Genomic DNA, 24105 nt, shown 5'->3' with positions numbered 1-24105 from the left:
GGACTAGTAAACCTGCCGCCAGGTAGTCCTCCACATTCATGAGTTGTGTATAACCCCGCCCCCTATCACTGATTGGCTGCTTTCAGCCTTTTTATTTTTATTGTTATTTATTGGACCTATACAGCAACACTGCCAGTATCAGTAGTGAAAATCATCTTGATCGGTTCCCTTTAAAAATTGTGAACCTTCTTGTGCATTTATACTACTCAGGTATAAAATCCCGGTGTAACCTTCCAGGCACTGACGAGGTACATAATACCTACACAATAGTGTCACCTTGCACATATTCAGTCTGTAATGTCCATACAGCATGGCAGGCTGAAGAGTAATGCCGGCGGAGGAAGAGCACCCACATGTAACTTCCAATACCACACAACCACAGGCATCTAATCACGGCCCCCATAGTGCAGCACGGAGATCGAGGATTGCATATGGACATTGTATGTCAGAAATCTATCATTTTAGATATATAGAAATATCTGACTTACCAGTGTATCCAGGAGCACAATCACACATGAATCCATCAATCAGATCTGCACAGGAGCCATCATTCTGACATGGAGCAGACTCACATTCGTCAATATTCACAGAACAGTTTTCCCCTAGAAATAAAGTCCATGTGGTGAGCGGCAATATATGGTGTGTTCATCGGAGTATCAAGGCATCAATGCCAGCTCCACTTTATATCATCCAATACAGAAAAATGGAATTGGCTCAAATTCACTAATACTTTATATATAGATTTATTAAAGTTATTCTGAGAAATATACTAGGTAAAGCAAGCAGATCGGTGCACTTTGTAATTTTGGCTATCAGTAAGACTAGAGTGTGTCCACTTCTTCATAAACCAGATACTTGTATCAGAATGTTTAAAAAAAACACATTTCACTATAGGGCCAGGATCAATAGTGTATATTCTGCCCCCTAAAGTAAGATAAAATAGTGGAGTACTCCCAAAGATATATTTGCACTCAAAGGAAACTGGACTACTGACATATAGAAATAATAAAAACAATATTTTACTGAGAACAAATATTAAAAATACAACATCAACAAAACTGTACAGAGGTCACAAAAAGAAGAAACCATAGTATTAAGTGGAAAAGTGCAACCGCATAATAAATTAGGTCAATACACATGGGTTTGTATATGAACCATCTCCCTTATATAATAGATCCCAATAAATAAAATGGGAGAGTAAAGAGAGAGAAAGGCCTTATAGCAGCAAAGATGGCATGAACAGTTAGGCAGTGTTTTTATAAATAAAGTGACTGTGCTCATAAAAGTGCCATACAGCTGAAGTGCTTACCCATGATTATAGGAGACTGTGTGCACCCACAAGAGATAGACCTGACTCGCATTTTGCGTGTGCTTTTCAAGGGAGTGAAACCAGATATTTGTAGAAGCAGCTCAATAATAATAAGGGAAGAGGGCCCTGCCCTCACGGGATTACAGCCTACAGAGTAATGGGGAGGAGACAGTAGATTGGGGGGTTGCAGCAGCTCCGGTGGTGTTGAGTTGCCAGGGGGTCAGCGCAGGCTGTAAGCTGCATCACCAACAGCCCCAGCGGTCTCTTTTGCAGCATTGGCTATCACCTTCCTTGCCAAACACCACGGGTGGCGTCACTAATTATCCCTATCTTTATTTCCTAAAATCATCATCTTCATCATTTCCATTGCGCACCCAGGGTCACGGACCGGGTCACTGCTGCCGTGACATCCCCATTAAGAACTGACCGGCCCAGTACCGAGTAACCCCCAGCCCTAGTGGGCGATGCACAGGCGTCTTACCTGTGAATCCGGGCTGACACCTGCACACATATCCTGCGGCGCGGTCATAGCTGAAGTTTGTGCTGAACTCTGGTTGTGCTCCATATAGTGTCTGATCTGATCGGTCCATACAGAGGGCGCCATGTAGGCAAGGATGGTGAGCACATTCATCAATATCCAACTCACAGTGATTTCCAGAGTATCCTGGAGAAAGAAAAATGTAAAAAGTATCAAGAGGGGAGGGAAATGATAGTAGGGGCTCTGCATGCGGATGCGAGCCATGTGGGTCAGATCATGTTAACACAGTGAAGAAAGATACTTTTGTGTAGTTTTGGCAAAACAGTTGTGGTGATCTAGCTTTATGTTTTTGTGTTTTTGTTTTTTACTGTATAATTTTGTCAGATTTTGTTGCTATTGAATATAAAAAAAATAAACTATATAAAAGGACTGCAAGTTTCTTTCATTCAGTATCTGTTTTCATTCTGTTCAGGCAGTGCATATTTTCTTCATAATGGACTAACAGATGCCTCAAATGAACCTGGCCTTAAAAGAGATTTTCAAAAACAAAACACAAAACAAATATCCTGGAATAAAAAAGTAAAAAAATATATTGCAAAAATTGCATGAAGGTAGTAATAATAGTAATAATAAGGGTATTTAGTTAACATAATTTTGATCAAAATAATGTAGAAGCCATCCCGCCACGTCACGGCAACCCTTGTGGGACAGTCCTAACTCTTGTATTTAAAACCTTTCCACTTGTCAAGTGACGTAAATGTGAACAAGGACAGAGGGACTGAACCACCAGTAATAGTATAGGCCAGACAGGATGGATTTTCCAACTCAGAAACAGGGCGGTCACACCCTTATATGCACAGAATGCACAATGAAACAAATGAGAAACTGGGTCTGAGCAGAAAAAGTAAATTAATGTGCATGCAAAATGTAATTGCATATGAACACATGACCTTTACACAGAGAAAACCAAAAGCAAAACACAAAACAAATATCCTGGAATAAAAAAGTAAAAAAATATGTTGCAAAAATTGCATGAAGGTAGTAATAATAGTAATAATAAGGGTATTTAGTTAACATAATTTTGATCAAAATAATGTAGAAGCCATCCCGCCACGTCACGGCAACCCTTGTGGGACAGTCCTAACTCTTGCATTTAAAACCTTTCCACTTGTCAAGTGACGTAAATGTGAACAAGGACAGAGGGACTGACTGTTTTTGGTTTTCTCTGTGTAAAGGTCATGTGTTCATATGCAATTACATTTTGCATGCACATTAATTTACTTTTTCTGCTCAGACCCAGTTTCTCATTTGTTTCATTGTGCATTCTGTGCATATAAGGGTGTGACCGCCCTGTTTCTGAGTTGGAAAATCCATCCTGTCTGGCCTACACTATTACTGGTGGTTCAGTCCCTCTGTCCTTGTTCACATTTACGTCACTTGACAAGTGGAAAGGTTTTAAATACAAGAGTTAGGACTGTCCCACAAGGGTTGCCGTGACGTGGCGGGATGGCTTCTACATTATTTTGATCAAAATTATGTTAACTAAATACCCTTATTATTACTATTATTACTACCTTCATGCAATTTTTGCAATATATTTTTTTACTTTTTTATTCCAGGATATTTGTTTTGTGTTTTGTTTTTGGTTTTCTCTGTGTAAAGGTCATGTGTTCATATGCAATTACATTTTGCATGCACATTAATTTACTTTTTCTGCTCAGACCCAGTTTCTCATTTGTTTCATTGTGCATTCTGTGCATATAAGGGTGTGACCGCCCTGTTTCTGAGTTGGAAAATCCATCCTGTCTGGCCTACACTATTACTGGTGGTTCAGTCCCTCTGTCCTTGTTCACATTTACGGCACTTGACAAGTGGAAAGGTTTTAAATACAAGAGTTAGGACTGTCCCACAAGGGTTGCCGTGACGTGGCGGGATGGCTTCTACATTATTTTGATCTAAATTATGTTAACTAAATACCCTTATTATTACTATTATTACTACCTTCATGCAATTTTTGCAATATATTTTTTTACTTTTTTATTCCAGGATATTTGTTTTGTGTTTTGTTTTTGGTTTTCTCTGTGTAAAGGTCATGTGTTCATATGCAATTACATTTTGCATGCACATTAATTTACTTTTTCTGCTCAGACCCAGTTTCTCATTTGTTTCATTGTGCATTCTGTGCATATAAGGGTGTGACCGCCCTGTTTCTGAGTTGGAAAATCCATCCTGTCTGGCCTACACTATTACTGGTGGTTCAGTCCCTCTGTCCTCGTTCACATTTACGTCACTTGACAAGTGGAAAGGTTTTAAATACAAGAGTTAGGACTGTCCCACAAGGGTTGCCGTGACGTGGCGGGATGGCTTCTACATTATTTTGATCAAAATTATGTTAACTAAATACCCTTATTATTACTATTATTACTACCTTCATGCAATTTTTGCAATATATTTTTTTACTTTTTTATTCCAGGATATTTGTTTTGTGTTTTGTTTTTGGTTTTCTCTGTGTAAAGGTCATGTGTTCATATGCAATTACATTTTGCATGCACATTAATTTACTTTTTCTGCTCAGACCCAGTTTCTTAAAATAGATTTTGTCAGATAATAATCAGGTGGTAACCGAGTGACTTCGACATGCTCAAATAATATGTTCGAGTCCCTGCAGCTGCATGTTGCACGGCTAATCAACAGCCACCACACATTCAAGAATTCCCTAACAAACAGGTAATCCCTGCATGTGTTGTGGCTGTCAAACAGCCGCGAGACATGTAACTGCAGGGACTCGAACATATTATTCAAGCACGCTGAAGACACTCGGTTACCACCCGATCATGCTCTGGTAGCACCTTATCCCAGCATATTCAATCATCACTAGTAAGAATACTACATTGGATACTACTTGGAATTAAATATACTGCTTAAAAAATAAAGGGAACACAACCAACACAATGTATTAGGATGTGTTCCCTTTATTTTTTTGAGCAGTATACAATAAATTATTTCCAACATTTTAAGTTGCCAGTGCCACTCATCCAAATGATAGGTGATAACTTGTGTGTTGGTGGAGGTCCAGCTGTTGACATACCCACCATTCCCAAGGTACAGGGCTTCGGAATGCACCTTTACTCCATTAATTCTCTATGGGGCAGTCATAGATAGCCAAGCGCTGTGCTCAGCTATTTCCAGCAGTCAAGTAGAGAATGAATAGCGCGGTGGCACCCCTGAATTTCCAAGTTCTTATACTGATGGGGAATTTCAGGGTTTTGTTCTGAGGATCGGTGGGGTCCCAACATTCGGAGCTCCACCAATTCACCAAGTTATGGCCACATAACTTAAAATGTTGGCAATAACCCTATAAGTGGTCTTATCAATAGGTGGAAAGATCAGGCAGACTATGACGAAGTAATATCTGTCCTAAAGAGAACCTCTTAAAGGGTCAAAAGGGAAAGGTTTTTGGTTTATTTTATTCCCGCTGCTCCTCTAAGTACTGCGCTTTTTGATTTTTTCTGACATACAGTCCCAGAGATTTGAGTCTTTTTATTTAGTGCTACTTTTCATTGCCTTTATCATGGGGCATTGCTCACCTGCTGAAAAGCCTAAAGACACACCCCAGAGGATCCTGTGAGTGCCTTGGTAAAGACCATAAAAATTACGACCAACTAAAAACACCCATATCTCTGAGACCGTATGATGGATTTAAAAATAACAAAAATAGGATACTAGGGGAAGAAGCAGGAATAAAATAAGAGCAGAAACTGGACATTATTGACATAGTGACAGGTTCTCTTTAAATTCATTTTCTATCTAAGATGTGATGCAAGTTTGGTCTTCTGGACTTTAGAAACAATATTACTTGAATTAATGTGTTGTTATTTTTATAGCTACTAAGTTGGTGAAGTGAAGTGAGAAAAATATTAGGCATAAACTAAATTTAAGGTATTAAATAACTATAAAATTGTCATGTGCACATGTATTTTGCTACGAAACCCCTAAAATTTCTGATGCAAGCAATTCCCTTCATAAGTCCCATGGTTAGTGACAGGACGCCCAGCTGTATTCAATCTAATGTCACATGTTTGTCAGTATATACACTTTGCCTTTTCTGAAAGGTCACAGAGGCTGCAGCAGCATTAACAAGAGGCAGCAGTAACCAAACACCATGAAGACCAAGGAGATCTCCAAACAACACCACAAATACCAAGGAGATCTCCAAACAAGTCAGGGACAAAGTTATTGAGAGTACAAGTCAGGGTTGGGTTATAAAAATTCTCCCAATCTCTGATGATCCCCCGGAGCACCATCAAATGCATTATCATCAAATGGAAAGAACATGGTACCACAACATAAATGCCAAGAGAGGCACACCCACCTTTTGGCCTCTCAGCCTGGGCAAGGAGAGCATTAATCAGAGAGGCAACAGAGATAACAACCCTGAAGGAGCGTCAGAGTTCCCAAGCAGAGACTGGAGAATCTATCCATGCAACCACAATAAGCCTTACACTCCATAAAGGTGGCCTTTATGGAAGAGTGGGCAGAAAAAAGCCTTTACTTACCCACAAAAATTGTAAAGCTCATTTTGAGTTTGCTAAAAGACAAGTGGGAGACTCCACAAATGTATGGAGGAAGATGCTGTGGTCAAATTGAACTTTTTGGTCACTAGAGTGGCCAAGTCTTGGTCTGAAATGGGTCATAGTTTCTGTAAACCTCATGCAACAGTGGACAATCCTGATTCTGGCCTGCCTCTTCCATGGCCCCATAGTAGCTGTCTGCATAGTATGTACACCCCAAATTGCTGATTTTATGATTAATCTAAATGTACTTACCTGCCCAACAGAGGCAGTCGTAGCCTTTGGTTCCTTCCTGGCATGTGGCATTATTAATACATGGGTTGGAGGCACACTCCAAAATATCGACTTCACACGTCTGTCCTAGAAATCCCGTGTCCGTGCAGTTACAGTAGAACCTGTAATACAGACCCAAAAGTAAGCAAGATGCCAGATATCAGTTATTACTTATCACACAGGTGTGCAAACATGCAAAGATAAAAGATAATGGAGAAATATGTGGAGCAGAATACCCGTTAATGGCATCAATGCAGGTTCCTCCATTTTGGCATGGTTGGCTTTGGCACTCATCAACATCTAGCTGGCACAAGTGGCCTTCATATCCTGGGGGGCATTCACAGGTGAAGAGGCCGATGTGATCCTGGCACGTGGCACCATTCTGACAAGGGTCTGACTGACACTCGTCAATCTCTGTCTCACAGTTCACACCTGCAGACACAAGGAATTATCACATTAGAGTAAAGCTGGGCTCTGGACAACCCAATCTAGCAATCATATCATCTATCCTGTGATTGTGCACCATAGTGTCCTGACTTTGTACAGTAGCCGTAACCATGTGTAGTCACCCAAGTCTGCCATAGGTTTGTGCCCAGATATAATGCAATATACTAGGTGTTCTTCTGTACATTTCAATTGAAGAAATGTCTCAGATTTTCAACTCTGATAAAATCCCTTTCAATATGCAAGAGCAAAATCCACGTCATTTCTCTGGTGGTAAAATTCTGCAACTTGTGTAAAACTTTTTGTTATAGCAATAATTGTGTTCATATATTCTGCCAGCAGAGGGCAGCACAATACCGTGAAAATACTTTCTCTTGATTGGCCATGAATTGTCAGCTCTGTGATTATACCTTTTCTGGTAAAAATCAAAGTATGGTATATTGCTGTGAATTCTCCTCGCTGGATCTGTAATATTTGCAGCAAAGTCTAAACCGCTATTTCATTGCTAATCAAAGCAATTAATAAGTGTCAGCTTAAAAATATAACCTGTTTTAATTTTTTATTCCATATATCATCAGTTCACATGAAAAGAAGCAAATTTGTAATATATCTTATTGGAAAATCTGCTTCTTTCTTCTCTCAACTCTCAATTTGATGGTAAAATCTGTATAATTTGTGCTCAGTGAAGACAGATTTTCCTATTTCTGAGATAAGAGATGACGGTTGGTTCAGATTTCCACTGGTACCATCTGCTGTACACGTAGTTGTGTGCACTGTATGTATGAAGCGCGTACAGCACACTGCAAAATTAGTACTGCAAGGTATAAGTTGATAGCTGGATCAAGTTTCTAACCGAGACTAATAAAAACGTAAAAGAGAATGAAACATAAAAAATAAACAAAAGTTCACATCACCCGGAATGTAAATGAAAAAAAAAATACCTATTTGTTATTGCCGTGAGCACAACTGACTGAACAAAAAATAATACAAATTCGCCTCCCCAAAAACGTAAAATATAAAGGAGATCAGAAAGATGTATGGACTCCAAAATGGTGATTAAAGCTACAGCTTGTACAGCAAAAACTAAAAAAAAACCAAGTCCTCTTACAACTCTCTAGGCCAAAAATAAAATTATACCTTTTGGAAAGAAATATGGGAAAAACAAAAGTGAAGATGAGACCCATGGATCTTTGTCAGCCAAGGGCTCTCATAAACCTGCAGCTGGCACTGGGTAGACTGTTTCATAGGAACTGTCTAGAGGGCTCTAAGCTAGCAATATTGGACTGTCATTATTTGGATTCTAGTTGGCATCCTTGTTTGGGCGCTGGACCACACCTTTTCTTGGGCACTGGTCAGTTATTTGGGCGCTGGACAGTGCTAGTATTTGGGCACTGGTCAGCACCGTTATTTCAGCATTGGACAACACCGTAATTTGGGCGCTGGACGGTACCGTTACTTGGGCACTGGACAGCACTGTTACTCGGCCACTGGAGAGTAGGGGTATTTGGGCACTGGTCAGCACTGGTGTTTGGGCACTGGTCAGCACCATTACTTGGGGACTAGAGAGTACCGTTATTTGGGCACTGGTCAGGCTTGGTATTTGGGCACTGGCCAGCACCAGTATTTTGGCACTGGTCAGCAGCACCAGTACTTGGGCACTGGTCAGCAACGTTACTCGGGCACTGGTGAGTATTTGGGCACTAGTCAGACACATTATTTGGGTACTATAAAGCACTGTTATTTTATTATACAAACAATTATTTGAGCACTATAATAAACTATATGAAAAGTGGCTTCTTTAGGGCCCCTGTTTTGGGGCACCATGTGGTGGTAAAATTTCTACAGCATATAGGATTCAGAGCTGTATCAGAGCTGCAGTATAACTCGTCTGGCCATTTTAGGGTACTGTTATTTGCCCAATAAACGGTGGGATGATTTGAACAGTGTATGGCATTACTACTTAGAATCTAATTTTGGGAATAAATGATACAGCTATGTAGCATCTGTATAGCATGATTAGTCATGGCTCTCGGATTGTGCGCACTGTATAGCAGTTTTTTGCTATAATTTGCAGATAAGTAACCCATTACCGTATATATTTTCAGATACTTTACCCTTTTTTTTGGACCTTGATATCACTGACGTCAATGACAAGTCCGCTGCTAACCAGCTTGTAATAAGGGGGTCTGCATTGATGTGCCGGACATTAGTTGAGCTGTCAACACTTTTGATCTCCCGATGCCAAATTAACCCTTCGTCCTGACAGGGGCAGCTTCTAAAACCTTTTGCGATTATGCCTGCTGTGAATTGTAACTGGCCAGTTAATTTAATTGGCTCCGTGACCTAACAAAGAGGAAACCACACAATGGGGTAAATGCATTTAGGACTAGTGTCTTTAAAGCTGCAGTATAAGCAGAGATCAGGGAGGCAATCTCCAACAATGGTGGGCTATAAACCTGTTTATTGGTGGCTTCTGCTGGACCATTAAATCGGTGAGAATTCAGAAAGGAAAATGTCGCTATGTAGGTGGCCGACCTCTTCTCTCATGCAGAATGTAAAACCCTAATTGGACTATATTCTTTGGCCCCGATTAATTTTGCATGCCAGTCTTCATGAAAGGTGCACTGGAGTAAGATGCATGCACCTCATAAAAAACATGGCGCATCCTTCAGCAGATGTGCTCCAGCGTAACAAGTGTTACTCCACTTTGGAGTAAATTGTGGTTGAATTTGTCTTGTGTGCCCCTTGCTGACAAGCCCTGACTACTTTTCAAAAAGCTGCTAGAATTGGCCAGAATCGGAGGAAAAAAAAGTGTCAAAATTGATTCTTGAATGTTCTATAAATTTCTACAACAGAAAACTCCAATCGCAATTAATTAAGGAATCTGCTAAACTCCATTTTGTGATGAGCATTTAAAGCATATCAACGCTTCAAAATGCATAAGATGAAATCTGGAAATTTATGCACCATAAATTGATTTTCCATCGTCAAACCAGGATAAAAAAAAATCCGCTGCATATCTGCCTCATGTGAACGTAACACTGTTGGTAGATCCACTCCAAAATCCACAGGTATTCAGGTACAATCCGCTCTGTAACCTGCCTGAAAAGTGCTTACTAGATGAAGTGATCTAACCATTATACAGGCATTTTTTGCTATGAAGACGGTGTGGTAATAGCAGGTGAGCAGGATGCTGTGACGAGACGAGAGACAGAAATGACTTTAAACGTTAACTTTTATAAATAAATGCCGTTAGGGCTATTGTTACGCAACCAACAGAATAACAGTAGTTGTCCTCGCAGAGAGCCAATACACATAAACAAGGATTGGGAGAACACGAATAATCTGGCAAAGACCGGTCACTATATGGCCGCAGAATGGCCGACTACGGGTCCTTAGTCACTATGTATCACTTATCTATCCTGACGTCCCTCGGCGTCCTGCTCCACGGTGTGTCTGCGTTGCAGCCACTGGGCCCAGCCGCTGAAGATCTGGCGTAGTCTTCGGGTGTTCCGACGCCCAGGAGGAGCAGGGGCACAACAGGCCTGCGGAGAGTTCTTTAGTGGGATGACCCCCAGCGGAGGCAGCGGGATACCGTCTGGGAGTGGGAGAGTAGAGGCCGCAACTCCCTGACAGGGACTGGCAGCGTCAGTGATAAGTGGCGGTTGATAGGCCACAGGCGCAGTCTGAGGCCATACTGGAGGATCCGCAGCGGGAACAGGCCCAGTCTCTACCGCGGACTGGAGCGGGGCGGTGGCAGCTGTGGGTGGCAAAGGAGGAGTCACCGCCGTGGTCAGGAGTGAAGCGGCCGCAGCCGCGAGCTGGAGTGAGGCGGCGTCGGCCGCGGACAGCTGCGAGTAGGCCGCAGCCAAGAGCTGGAGTGAGGCAGCAGTCTTCTTTTGTCGGTAAGCTCGGCGCCATCTCCCTGCGGTCCACCGAGAGTCTCCCTCCTGTCGCTGTCCTCTTCTCTCCAAGCTGCTTGTGGCTCTCACTCTCTGGCCCTCCCCAAGTCTCCACCTCCTTCTCCCTTGTTCTGTTGATCACAAAGTCTGGCCCTCTCCGCCCCTCTTCTCTGGACTCCTCCCCCAACTGCCCTGTCAGTCTCAGCAGTCCATCCCCTAGCTCTGCTCCCTGGAAACAGATACCCCAGGAACCTGGAAGACGGTCCTCTCGGTTCCGGCCTGGGTACTCGGCGGAGGCCTCTCCTCTTACACTGGTCCATACTTTTAGAATACAAGTCAATGGATCAAAAGAGGCCAAGAAAATGCCCGGGCACCTTTCTTAATGTTTTTAGCCTTTTTTGGCTTGAAAAACCACTGAAAAAGTTTTCTTTTCATTATTGGAGAAACAAAAACAAGCAAAAAAACAAAAAACACGTCAGTGGTGAAATAAATTGATAGGCTCAACAAAAAAGCATTAAAAAAGAAGTAAAGTTATTTAGGTATTGGTTGGCACAATTATTTGGGCACTGGTTGAGCACAGTTATTTGGACACTATTCGGCACATTTATTTGGGCACTGGACGGCACAGTTATTTTGGCACTGGATGGCACAGTTATTTGGACACTGGACGGCACAGTTATTTGGGTACTGGACGGCACTGGTTTGCACAGTTATTTAGGTGCTGTATAGTACTGTTACAATATTATACAAAGTTTATTATAGTCCTCAAACAATATATGTGACAAGTGGCCTCTTTAGGGCCTTGTTTTGGGGCACCATGTAGTGGTAGTATTTCAACAGTGTATAAGATTTAGAGCTGTATCAGAGCTATACATCCTCTGGACACTTTAGGGTACTGTTATTTGCCCAGTATACGGTATGTCGGTCTAAATTGAACAGTGTATGGCATTGCTACTTAGCACCTAATTTTTGGGAAATGAAAATGAGAAACCCATTTAACATCTGTATGGGGCGAACAGAAAGAGTGCCAATGGTCAAATACATTGAAAAGGGGCTCAGGAAACATCAACATAAAATGGAGTAAAAAAAAAAAATGAAGATTCACAAAGAAATAAAGCGCCGGTATTTCCTGAATATGAGTCCTCCTCTTGAAAAACTTGGCGGGTGAAAAAGATGTCCTGTGCAAATGCTCTTAATATCAGTATCGGGAGCAGTCTGTCAACAGGCCAGAGATGCAGATAAGTGTGCCAGATCCCACGCTGGTTTGAGAAATCTGTGTGGTCACTTCTATGCCAGCCTGTGCAACACACCCCTCACAGGTGGCATTTGTCTTCTTTCCATTGCAAAAAAAAATAAAAAATACATTTTCTATAAGACCAGGTGCTTTTACCGCTAACTCAATCTTCCGTAAAGCAGGGCTGAATTATTATTTGTTTTCTCTAAATTTGGTGTAAAATGCATAAAACCCTGACCTAGTACAAATAAGGCCAACTTCATATGTCAGTGTTTTTTTTCATGGGTACTGCACATAGCCATTATAAATATGGTGTTAATCACATGTCTGTTTTTTCCTGACAGCACGGAAGGCAAGGGCCAATACGGGTCCATTAAAAATGCAAACGGCACACGGATGGCATCGGTGTACAATCCGTGTGCTGTATGTCCTGATAGTAAAAATGGATGACACACGGATGGAACACTAATGACGCTGGTTTCATGTGATATCACACCTTCGCCAAACTCACATGTGACATCACACCTTCGCCAAACTCTCATGTAAAATCACACCTTCGCTAAGCTGTCATGTGACATCACACCTTCATTAAGCTCTCATGTGACATCACAACTTTACCAAGCTCTCATGTGACATCACACCCTCGCCAAGCTTTCATGTGGCATCACACCTTCGCCAAGCTCTCATGTGACATCACACCTTCGCCAAGCTTTCATGTGACATCACACCTTTGCCAAGCTGTGACATCACACCTTCGCCAAGCTCTCATGTGACATTGTAAGAGTGGGCGTATCAGTTTGAGATAGTGGTCCACCATCAGGGATTCCACAGTGGTATTGCACAGCTCCTGTGCTCAGGGTTGAAATAACAGGCACAGATACTGGTTCTGATGCTAGACGAATGAGTTTATTTTCTTCTTCAACGTATCTGAACACATCAGTTACATTACAGTTCACACAGCCTTCCTCATGCATTTTCCCTTGCTTAGTTTTTACGGCCTCACGCAGAGTCCGGGGTAGTACCGCCCCAGGCGGTACTGCAGCATCATTCCAGTGAGACCTCAATACATAGGGGATCCCATTCATCCGCTTCGCCTCAGACATGCAGGCCTCAGTCCTATTCAAGATCTTCCACATGGTGAATCCTCTGCACCCTGCACGACTCTTGGACGACCACTCTTTCCTTTCTGTTTCCACTGCTGTCTCAAACTGTAATTTCTACAGGTGCTCTGCTCTTATACAGCACCTGACTGCCTGTGCCCCTGCTTCTCCACAACGTCACGCATCTGCTGTGGCCTCCTGGGCCTAAAGCCCTTGTGGACTTGTCGGGCGTGCTCGTCCTTCTGAACTATTCCTACAACCTACACTAGCTTAACCCACAACAGCTCCTCCTACAATTAACTATGTGTGTGCTCTTACTAAACCATCTAGAAACTTCCTACAGCTATACCTAACAAGGCCCACTAATGTACCCCCTCATCTAGTGACCCTTTGCAAAACTACACTTACCCAGTCTATGAATATTATATACTTCAAGTGCCCTCCTCTAATGTTCTCAAAGGATGCACTAACTTTCCCTAATCTATACAGAAATAAAAAGGAATAATATGGCTTACAACATAATATAATACATCATGGAAACACATAATGTGGCATTACCAATGAACAGGAGGTAAAACACCGCAGTGTAGCAGTACCGAAACATCATAAGATCTGTACATTATTTACAATATGTATTAACATTAGAACTCCTTAAAGGGGAGGTGGCATTAAACGGATTTTCATTCTTCAATCCTTTACAACATCACACCCTCGCCAAGATCTCATGTGACATCACACTCTCGCAAGCTCTAATGTGATATCACACCCTCGCCAAGCTCTCATGTGACATTACACCCTCGCCAAGCTCTGTGACATCACACCCTCGCCAATCTCTGTGAAATCACACCCTCGCCAAGCTCTCATGTGATATTCACGTAACCCCAGAAGGTTGCAAAATAATAAAAAAATAGAAAAATTGTCAAAACTTGTTATTAAGCTACTTTTTATTGTTTACTATGATTTTAATATTCCTACCTTTGCAAAAAGTTTCACCCCCTAAATTTTAATCAACATTCTGCAGTGCAATATGGCTTAAAATGGTGCAATTTCATATCAGATATTGTGGCTGAAAAGGTTAAAGTAATGCTGATCCAAAGGCAGATTTACCCTCTGTAATTGCTAGTAAGGCTACATTCACACCACCGTCTGATTGGTCTAAGCTGTCCATGAAAAGAACCGACAGCATTCAGACCAATTTTATTTCGTATTTCTGTTCAGATGCCCGCGTGAAAAAAATAATAAAAATAAACTCTCAGCGTGCATTAGTTTCTCCCGTAATTCAGATGATACTCGCCTATTCAAGTTTAAGGAGGCGCTAAAATAAATAAATAAATACAATCAGATTTCTTAAGGATTAATCATATTGCATCTGATTTTTCCAGATACCTTGCAATTTTTTAACAAAGGAAACTGGATTTGTTTTTGCAAATTGGAATTACTGCTGATGTATAAAAACAGATGACAAAAAAGATCAGATTTTTTTCTAGATGAATATCAGACAATTTTTTATACACCTGTGTGGACCTGGCCCCAATATCACCCTAATAAGCCATCTCTCCGCTGCTCTACAGATGGCGTTCCCTTATAACTGGAGATTATTGGCAATTCTGTGCTTGGCCTTGGGGACTATTATTCCGCATCTCTGGATAATAATAACACAGAGAAGACGTTATACAGCCTGAATATTATGACTAGTGATCAGCAAACGTGCTTGAATAAGGCATTATCGGAGCATGGTCGAGTGCTGAGTGTCTTCGGCGTGCTTGAAAAATATGTTCGAATTCCCGCGGCTGCATGTCTCATGGCTGTTCGACAGCCCCAACACATGCAGAGATTCCCTGACAAACAGGAAATCCATGCATGTGTTGTCGAACAGCCACGAGACATGCAGCCGTAGGGACACGAACATATTTTTCAAGCACGCCGAAGACACTCAGCAATCGACCATGCTTCGATAATGCCTTATCCAAGCACATTCGCTTATCATTAATTATGACCACACCAGCGTCTCTGCTGTGTCTTTCCATCTGCTTGCCTAATAGGATTATGCTAGTTTTCTAGCAGGCTGTGGGGGTCTTCTTACAGCTTGCAGACAGAAATGTTACAAACAGTGATTGATCACAAGAAAAATTCCTCCGTGCACCTCGCATTCCCACACACTTGTAGAGATGTCATTTTCTTGTTCCAGGCGGTAGTCTGGGGCTGGTGGGGGGGTGGTGAAGGCTGGCACTAAACTAAGGACTGGATTCCACAGTGAGGCTACTACAGGTGGCTACTGGCATTAGTATGTATGCTGTAATTCTCCACATAGGCCACGTTGAGTAAAGTATAAAAGAAAGTATAATAGAAACACATCACCACTTCTGTATTATCACCCACTCCTGGTTTTGGCTACAAATACTGATGTAAAATACTGACCAAATACTGAATGTGTGAACATATTTTTCAGTGGATGAGACAAGGTAACATTTCCGATCCGTGCAGACAGGTGCAGCTTCTATAAGGCTCATTCTTATTAAAATGTTGTTTGAACACTTTAACGCTACAATTTCCCTTGGTTGCCACAGGCCGACACTGTACAGTTTACAATAGTGTAATTTAGATTTTTCGTAATAAAAATCTCTAAGCAGTGCCAGGATTTAAACCTTCATCACATTTGAAGTGACTTTGAGGGGCCTATATGATAGAAAATACCTAAAAGTTACACCAAAAACTGCACCCCTCAAGGTGTTTAAAACCACATTCAAGAAATTTATTAACCCTTCAGTTGTATCACGAGAACTGAAGAAATGTGAAAGCAAAAAATGAATATTTAACTTTTTCACAAAACATTTACTTCAGACCCAAACTTTTTTTTTTTTACAAGGGTAACAGGAAAAATGGACCCCATAATTTGTTGTACAATTTCTTCCGAATAGGCCGATACCGCATTTGTAGGGGAAAGCCACTGTTTGGGCGCATGGCAGGGCTCAGAAGGGAGGGAGCACTGTGACTTTTTGTACGCAAAATTGGCTGGAATCGAGAGCGGATGCCATGTCGCGTTTGGAGAGCACCTGATGCGCTTAAACAGTGGAAACTCCCCACAAGCGTCATTATTGTGGAAACTACAACACTCAAGGATTTTATCCAGGGGTATAGTAGCTATTTTGAACCCACAGGTACGACACAGAATTTGATAACATTAGGTCGTTATATTGAACTAGCTGCTGGCCCGATTCTAAAGCATCGGTTACTCTAGAATATGGCCAGCGGCAGATTAAAATAAAAAATAGTGATCTACTCACCTTCCGACGGCCCCCGGAATCTGTCCCTCCTCTCCACGCTGCCGCCATCTTCCGTTCCCAGTACTGCTTTGCACCAAAGACTGCTGCTGACGTCGCGACGTCATCAGCGGTATTTTGCGCAAAGCAGTACAGGGAACAGAAGATGCCGGCAGCGTGGAGAGGAGGGACAGATTCCGGGGGCCGTCGGAAGGTGAGTAGATCACTATTTTTTATTTTAATTCTATTTTTTACACATTTATGGTACCGAGGGTCTGAAGGAGTCTCTTCTCTGAACCCTGGGTAAAGGCTAGGGCCGGGCATCTCCGGCTGCGTCGCCGCTGACGCCTGTGCGCCCAGAGATGACCTGCTGATCTCCCGACGGCACAGTGGAGTGCGTCCTGCTAATTGCGGACTGCGCCTGCGCACTGCGCATGTTGCTGATTGGTTGCGGCCTGGCGGGGGCCTGGCGGCCGCGACCAGTCAGCGTAGCTGGATATCGGTTACAGACAGACATGATATGGCGTTTATATATATATAGATACGTTGTCATTAGTGTTAAGCACAAGTGCTCACTACTCCACTTTGCATCGAGTGCACAGATATGCACAAAATATCGCAGCTGCTTGAGTGACATGCTCGAGTCCCTGCCCTGCATGTTTCGCTGATGTTAGATACCCCAAGAAAAACATGTGGGGATCTGCAATAATCCGTGCATACCCAAAAGCTGATGCAAACTCGAGTAGCCAGCACTTGCGCTCAACACTAGCCATCATATTGTCACTTTTTTTAAAGTTTTTTAAAAAAACCCTATTAACGTCAACCCTTAGGCCGGGGTCACACTAACCGACGCAAAATACGGTCAGTATTTTACATGCGTAATACGGATGAATGGCCCCTAAACAGTGCTCCGTATGTCATCCGTAATCAAGGTGTGGTCACGTATTTTGCGCATGTAAGCATCCGTATGTAATCCGTACGGCATCCGTATAGCGAGATTTTCTCGCAGGCTTGCAAAATGGACATATAATGGAGCCCTATGACAGGGTTTCTAACAGAAACCAAAGAATAGATATAGACACATAGAATGCATATATATATACAGTATATATATATATATATGTATTCTATGTGTATATATCTATTCTTTCTTTCTTTATTAAACATATCAGTGTGATTTTACTGTATAGCGCACTGAATTGCCGGCTTTGCTAAAAGACACCGGGTGCGTATTTCTCGCAGGTCACATGTGTGGTCCGTGTGTAATCCATATTTTTTGCGCACCCATAGACTTTCATTGGCGTACTACGGGCGTAGTACGCTGACAATCGCAGCATGCTGCGATTGGCACGGAGCGTAGATTACGGATGAGAAATATACGGCTGGTGCGAGTGACCCCATAGAGAATCATTGGTCCGTGTCTAATGCGTGCTTTTAGCGCCTCTCACTCGGCCGTATTCCTCGCCAGTGTGACCCCGGCCTAACAGCAAAGAATGGAAAAAAATATATTTTTTAAAATAATTTTTATCTAACTAAGAGGGTGATGAAGGGGAGTTTAATTTACTTTTTTTTTAGCACTGTGATAAGGTCTATCACAGTGATCAAAAGGAACCAATAGGAAAAATTCCCTATTGTTGCTGGGCACCGTCCGGCAGATCTTGGTGGGTGCACTGGCAATGTGCCCGCCATTTTTTTTGAGGGAGATGACACTGTGGGCCAGGGGACAGATCAGGAGGGCTCAGGGATGGCAGAGGTATTGGGAGAGGGGCACGGGGACCACAGTTCTCTCTTTTCTGTTATGTTGGATCATATCAGAGCAGAGAAATGAATTTTGAATCAAACTTTTTTTTGTGATCATTGTTATTCGGTGGGACCATAAAAACTGGTCCTGATCATGTTCTCTAGTGTCTCAGCTACCCCCTGGAGATTTTCCCATGCTGGGGGGCGCTATACCATTATTTTTCAGCGCCGTTAAAAAGCGGCACTGAGGAATAACTACCTTTAACTTCTGCCATTAAAAGGCATTTTGACAGTCTTTAAGGGGTTAAAAAGGCTGTCTGGGATGTTTACATTGATGGTCTATCCTTAGGCCACGTTCACTATTTGGTTAATAATTGTAAGCCAAAATCAGGAGGAAAAGTATAATAGAAACCCGTCACCACTTCTGCACTTTTCACCAACTCCTGGTTGTGACTTAAAAATAATGATATAAAATACTGATCATATACTGAACATGTGAACATGGCCTTAGGATAGGTCATCAATATCTGATCGGTGGAGGTGCAACACCCAGCACCCCCACTGATCAGCTGTTCCCGATGCTGGATGAAAATGCACAGCACACTTTTCTTCACTGGACAATCCGTTTAACCTGCAGAAATGTATGTTTTTGAAAAATATGTGCATATAGAAATAAGCAATCTTCACATTAAAAGGATCAGAATTAAGAAACCTAGAAATATAGAATATTCCAATAAATCGGAGGTGTAAACTGGACCATTCAGTTATGCAAAAAATAATGTAATTTTGACTTTTAAAAGTCTTTCAATATGTTCATATGAAAGTATTTTTTGAACCCAAGAAGTGATGACACAGCACTAGGATAGTACATCGATGATGAGAATGAAGAGACTGCAGCCCTGTGTCCCTTTTTTACTCTGCACAGTGGAGTGCTCACCTCCTGCTAACGCCAAGTTCTATTCAAATGATCAAGGCCGACTGCAGGTCCCTGCACAGGCATGTCACTGGAAGCCCCTGTGTGCAGGGGCCCCAAAGCAGCTGTAAGAGTGTGGACTAAATTGCTGTGTTCCTTTCGCTGAAGACCACAATTGCGTAGTGTCAGCATGTACCAATCGCTCAAGGCAGTGGGAGGCCATACTGATATGCCTTGCGGACACTCTGACAACGTCAGAAGCCCAAAGCTCAGTGTGGGGGCTGATGGGCGCATGGTGTCCTCTGGCGCACAGGAGAAGAAGGGCACTGTGGAACTGGACAGGAAATTTCTGGGGCTGACTGAGTCAGTGAGCTTAGGTATAGTCCAAGAGGATTGACTGGTAGGGCTGGCGATGTGTCGTGCTAAGGAAGTAAGGAATACAAAGTGTTGTTCCCTCCACATGTTACAACCTGATGAGCTTGAACTGACCAGTAAACGTTTGCTTGTTGCAAAAAACTTGATGCCCCCCCGAGTTGTGTTTGTGTGCAGAATCTCCTGAAGATGGAGGCCTGAAGACAGAGGAGGCCAGCGGCCTACATGTGATTGTGATGCATCCCACACCTGACAATACACTGGGACTGGTACACTGTTTTCCTGTAAAGTGCCAGAGCGTAACTTTACAGAAGCTCGGTCATGACTATTGCTATTGTCCACTTTACACAGCACTCAGGTCCCAGAGGTTGGATCATTAAAGGGAATCTGTCACCCCATTTTTGGCCTATAAGCAGCGGCCACAACCATCAGGGGCTTATCTACAGCATTCTGTAATGCTGTAGATAAGCCCCGATGTAACCTGAAAGATAAGAAAAAAGAGTTAAATTATACTCACCCTGGCGTTCGGTCCGGTCCGATGGGTGTCGCTGTCCCGTCCGGCGCCTCCCATCTTCATACGATGCTGTTGACGTCCCCGAGGGGCCGTGGGATACTCGGTACCGGGCCGGACGTCTTAAAGGGATGTGTCACAGTGGCAGTGACCCGGTTTGTGGCCCCAGGTGGTCATTTAAAAGGGGTAGAATTGAATGGGAATAAAGTTTATGTAGTGATTCATGACGCCAGTTGGAGTGTTCGACTGTAGTATAGCCGGCACTGCAGATGATCCCTGGGGGGTAGATGGTGATGGCAGTGCAGATGTTAAATCCTCTCCAACCAGGGCAGATCCCCAGAGATTGTGATGAAAGCAGAAGGTAAGGAGTAATAAAGCAGGAGGCAAGGAAAGTCACTTTATCATTTACTGTAGTTCAGGTGCAGTTCAGAGGAGATATTACAACTCTCACCAGGTTACAGTCTGCTCTAGAGAATGGGAGTTATTGTTCCCTCTCTAGTGTGACTTAGTGTAAGCTTCCTGCTATTCTAATCCCTTCTGGGACCAAGGCTTCCAGGAAACGAAAAATTCCGGTATAGCTTCTACTCACTGTGTATTTCGCCATCAGCAACTTGCAGCTTGAATCCTTTGTGAAGCAGCTCAAGTTCCCACTTGCAGTACCCTTCACTGATCCTAGGTTGTTGCAGTATTTCCGAGGGAAAACACTTTTTCTGCTGGTTGTATAATCCCACGCAGTCTCTCAGCTTACCACCCTGCTCTGAAAGCATGGATGGTCTAGGGGCTGGTTCCCTGATGCTTCTTTAGTTGTACTCCTGGATCGAGCACATGTTTTATCATAGCTTCCACCAGCGTTCTTCTTCCCTCTTCTTCACTGAAACAACAACTCACGGCTCCTCCCCCTCCTAGTTAGGGTATGTCTGCAAAGCTCTAAGCTCCAGACAAGTGAGGGAAATTTGTGTGTGTGTGTTGTGGTCCTCAGCAGAGAAAGCATAACTCCCATTGCTCACAAAACACATACAAAACAGTACATATTTAACCCTTTTGTGGCGGTAAAGACGCAGGGCGCCACGCTGTCCTCCTCCTTGCTTCTCCCTCAGCTCCTGTGCAGGCGTACTTTATCTGCCCTGTTGAGGGCAGAGTAAAGTACTGCAGTGCACAGGTGCGGGACCTCTCTGACCTTTCCTGGCGCCTGCGCACTGCAGTACTTTACTCTGCCCTCAACAGGGCACATAAAGTACGCCTGTGCAGGAGCCAAGGGAGAAGCAAGGAGGACGGCATCGTATGAAGATGGGAGGTGCAGGAGTGGACCGCGACACCCACCGCACCCGACTCTGCCCCCCGGTGAGTATAATCTAACTTGTTTTTCTTATCTTTCTGGTTTCATTGGGGCTTATCTACAGCATTACAAAATGCTGTAGATAAGTCCCTGATGGCGGTGGCTGCAGCTTATAGGCCGAAAATGGGGTGACAGATTCCCTTTAAAGCAATGGCATAAACCAGCAATATGCCATAACTACAATGGAAATACCCCTTCAACCTCAACTGAAGACAACTTGAAGCGCATGGACCCCAGTGTAAAATCTCCAAACAGGTCCTCAACTGTCACCTTAATTGGTCTTCTCATATGCCCCTCGTAGACTTTAGGACCCAAGTGGGATTGCAACCCCTGAGTTGGGGGGAGATGTGGAGGGGGTCATATGTAATAATTAGCAAACATTATGGTATGGGCATAAAACACATGCAGTGACTGATATCTTGTATCCTTACCTGTGTAGCCTGTGGCACATTCACACACGTATCTATCCATCTGGTTGAGGCAGGAGCCATTGTTCTGGCATGGCTTGGATGCACACTCATTTATGTCTATTTCACAATGATGTCCTTGGAAACCTGGCACACAGTAACAAAGGTATTTGTTCTCCTTGGTCACACAGATGGCATCATTCTGACACGGGTTTGGTGCACATTCGTCTATGACCGTTTCGCAGTGCTGCCCTGTGTAGCCTGGACGACAATTACATGTGTAGTTGTCAATGTTCTCCACACACAGAGCGTTGTGGTCACAAGGGTTGGGTGTGCAGGGCGACACCTTATTCTGGCACTGTGGACCACTGTATCCAGCTAGGCAATTGCATGTGAATAACCCAACATCATCTGTGCACTGGGCGTTTGGAAGGGCACATGGGTTAGTATCACACGTAACGGTGCAATTAGATCCAAATTGGCAGACACACTGGTAGTCTGGGTATCCCAAGACACTGAGACACATGTGGGCATTAGGGCAGTCATAAACTGTACATGCATTATATAATAGTCCACACTCTGGTCCAGTGAAGATCTGAGGCTCTGTGGGACAGAGACATATAAACCCACCAGATGCCTCCTGGCACGTCCCTCCATTCAGACAGGGGCTGGGTATGCAGTGTTGTGCCAGGCCTGGAGAGCAAAGAAAGAAAATTAGTTATTATGACGAGGAGATGTAATGCAAAACTGTATATTAAACCTGCAAGTCTTATACCCAGCCAAGACCTCAATGTAACCACAGTCTTAGAAAGTAAATATAGCAAGATGGCATCTATTACAGATGCCCTACGTCACCTCCTCCAGGTACTAGTCTGTGGCGTCACCATTAATTTGAAGGTGTAGGAAGATGGAGTTTCTTTAAAAGAGTAACTAATCATTCTTACTTTTTTTTCTATTAATTATATTTTTTATTTTGAATATCACTTTATTGGGGGATTTATCTTCATTCCTGTAAAAAAAGAAAAACTGCATGTAAGTGACTTCTACACCTTTGCTTTTTTCCCAGTGTATTTGTCTGCCTTTAGCTGTGTTGATATCACAACAAATCCCTTAACAAAGTGAACTGAAATTTTTTTAACTTTCCAAAGTTATTTAAAAAAATATCTAAAAGTTTAGTTGCTGCTGCGAATGCTGAAGCTTTTGCCCTCAGAGAGGCAGAGTCATTGCTCAGAAGCAAACAGACCCCTGATCTTTGTTACTGTGCAATTTCCTGGCTGCAACCTGACGTCAAATGCACATCAGTTATCGATCAGGGGACGGCACCAAGAATGCTAATAAACCCAAGGAGGCAGGGTTTTGGTAAGTGCATTATCCCACCCATTGCACTTAACAGCTAACTTTCATACTGAAAAAAATGTGGATTTTTTTTAAGATTAACGAACAGAGTGACAATAGAAAAGGCACAAATGAGTTTACTTTTTGCTGGGCTACATAAGCATATAAACAGTTTAATTGGGAATCTGTCACCAAAAAAATACATTCTTTAAAATAGGTTTTATGTTAATTGTTTTTAAAAATACTTCATGCATTTTTAACTTAAAATTTCCATTTGTCTTTTGTAGATCCGCCAAACTCTTCCAGACATATGAGCCTTTTCATTTGGTGCCAGTTGTTCTGGTCTTTAACCCCTTCACCCCCAAGGGTGGTTTGCACGTTCATGACCGGGCCAATTTTTACAATTCTGACCACTGTACCTTTATGAGGTCATAACTCTAGAACGCTTCTATGGATCCCGGTGATTCTGACATTGTTTTCTTGTGACATATTGTACTTCATGTTAGTGGTAAAATTTCATTCAAATAACTTGCGTTTATTTGTGAAAAAAACAGAAATTTGGCAAAAATTTTGAAAATTTCGCAGTTTTCCAACTTTGAATTTTTATGCCCTTAAATCACAGAGATACGGCTCACAAAAAACTTCTTGATAACTAACATTTTCCACATGTTTACTTTACATCAGCACAATTTTGGAACCAAAATTTTTTTTTGTTAGGAAGTTATAAGGGTTAAAAGTTGACCAGCGATTTCTCATTTTTACAACACCATTTTATTTTTAGGACCACATCACATTTGAAGCCACTTTGAGGGGTCTATATGATAGAAAATACCCAAAAGTGACACCATTCTAAAAACTGCACCCCTTAAGGTGCTCAAAACCACATTCAAGAAGTTTATTAACCCTTTAGGTGCGTCACA

At 42.6% G+C, this 24105-nt stretch overlaps 1 protein-coding gene across 1 annotated transcript in view; it reads right to left on the bottom strand.

Moving 5' to 3' along the window:
* Window positions 1-24105, bottom strand: part of CRB2 (crumbs cell polarity complex component 2) — a 197316-nt gene that overhangs the window by 58483 nt on the left and 114728 nt on the right. Inside the window, exons 2-6 of the mRNA XM_073590693.1 lie at window positions 21875-22543; window positions 6868-7063; window positions 6614-6753; window positions 1791-1973; window positions 489-602 (exon numbers count right to left, since the gene is read on the bottom strand). Of these exons, the coding sequence (XP_073446794.1) occupies window positions 489-602; window positions 1791-1973; window positions 6614-6753; window positions 6868-7063; window positions 21875-22543 (1302 nt within the window). The remainder of the gene's footprint in view (window positions 1-488; window positions 603-1790; window positions 1974-6613; window positions 6754-6867; window positions 7064-21874; window positions 22544-24105) is intronic.

The sequence above is a fragment of the Dendrobates tinctorius genome, unplaced genomic scaffold (assembly GCF_039654945.1).
Source record: "Dendrobates tinctorius isolate UK_male_01 unplaced genomic scaffold, ASM3965494v1 ptg000120l, whole genome shotgun sequence".
Taxonomy (NCBI): Eukaryota; Metazoa; Chordata; class Amphibia; order Anura; family Dendrobatidae; genus Dendrobates; species Dendrobates tinctorius.
Note: the sequence above shows the minus strand (reverse complement) of the source record. Positions and strands in the feature narration are given on the sequence as shown.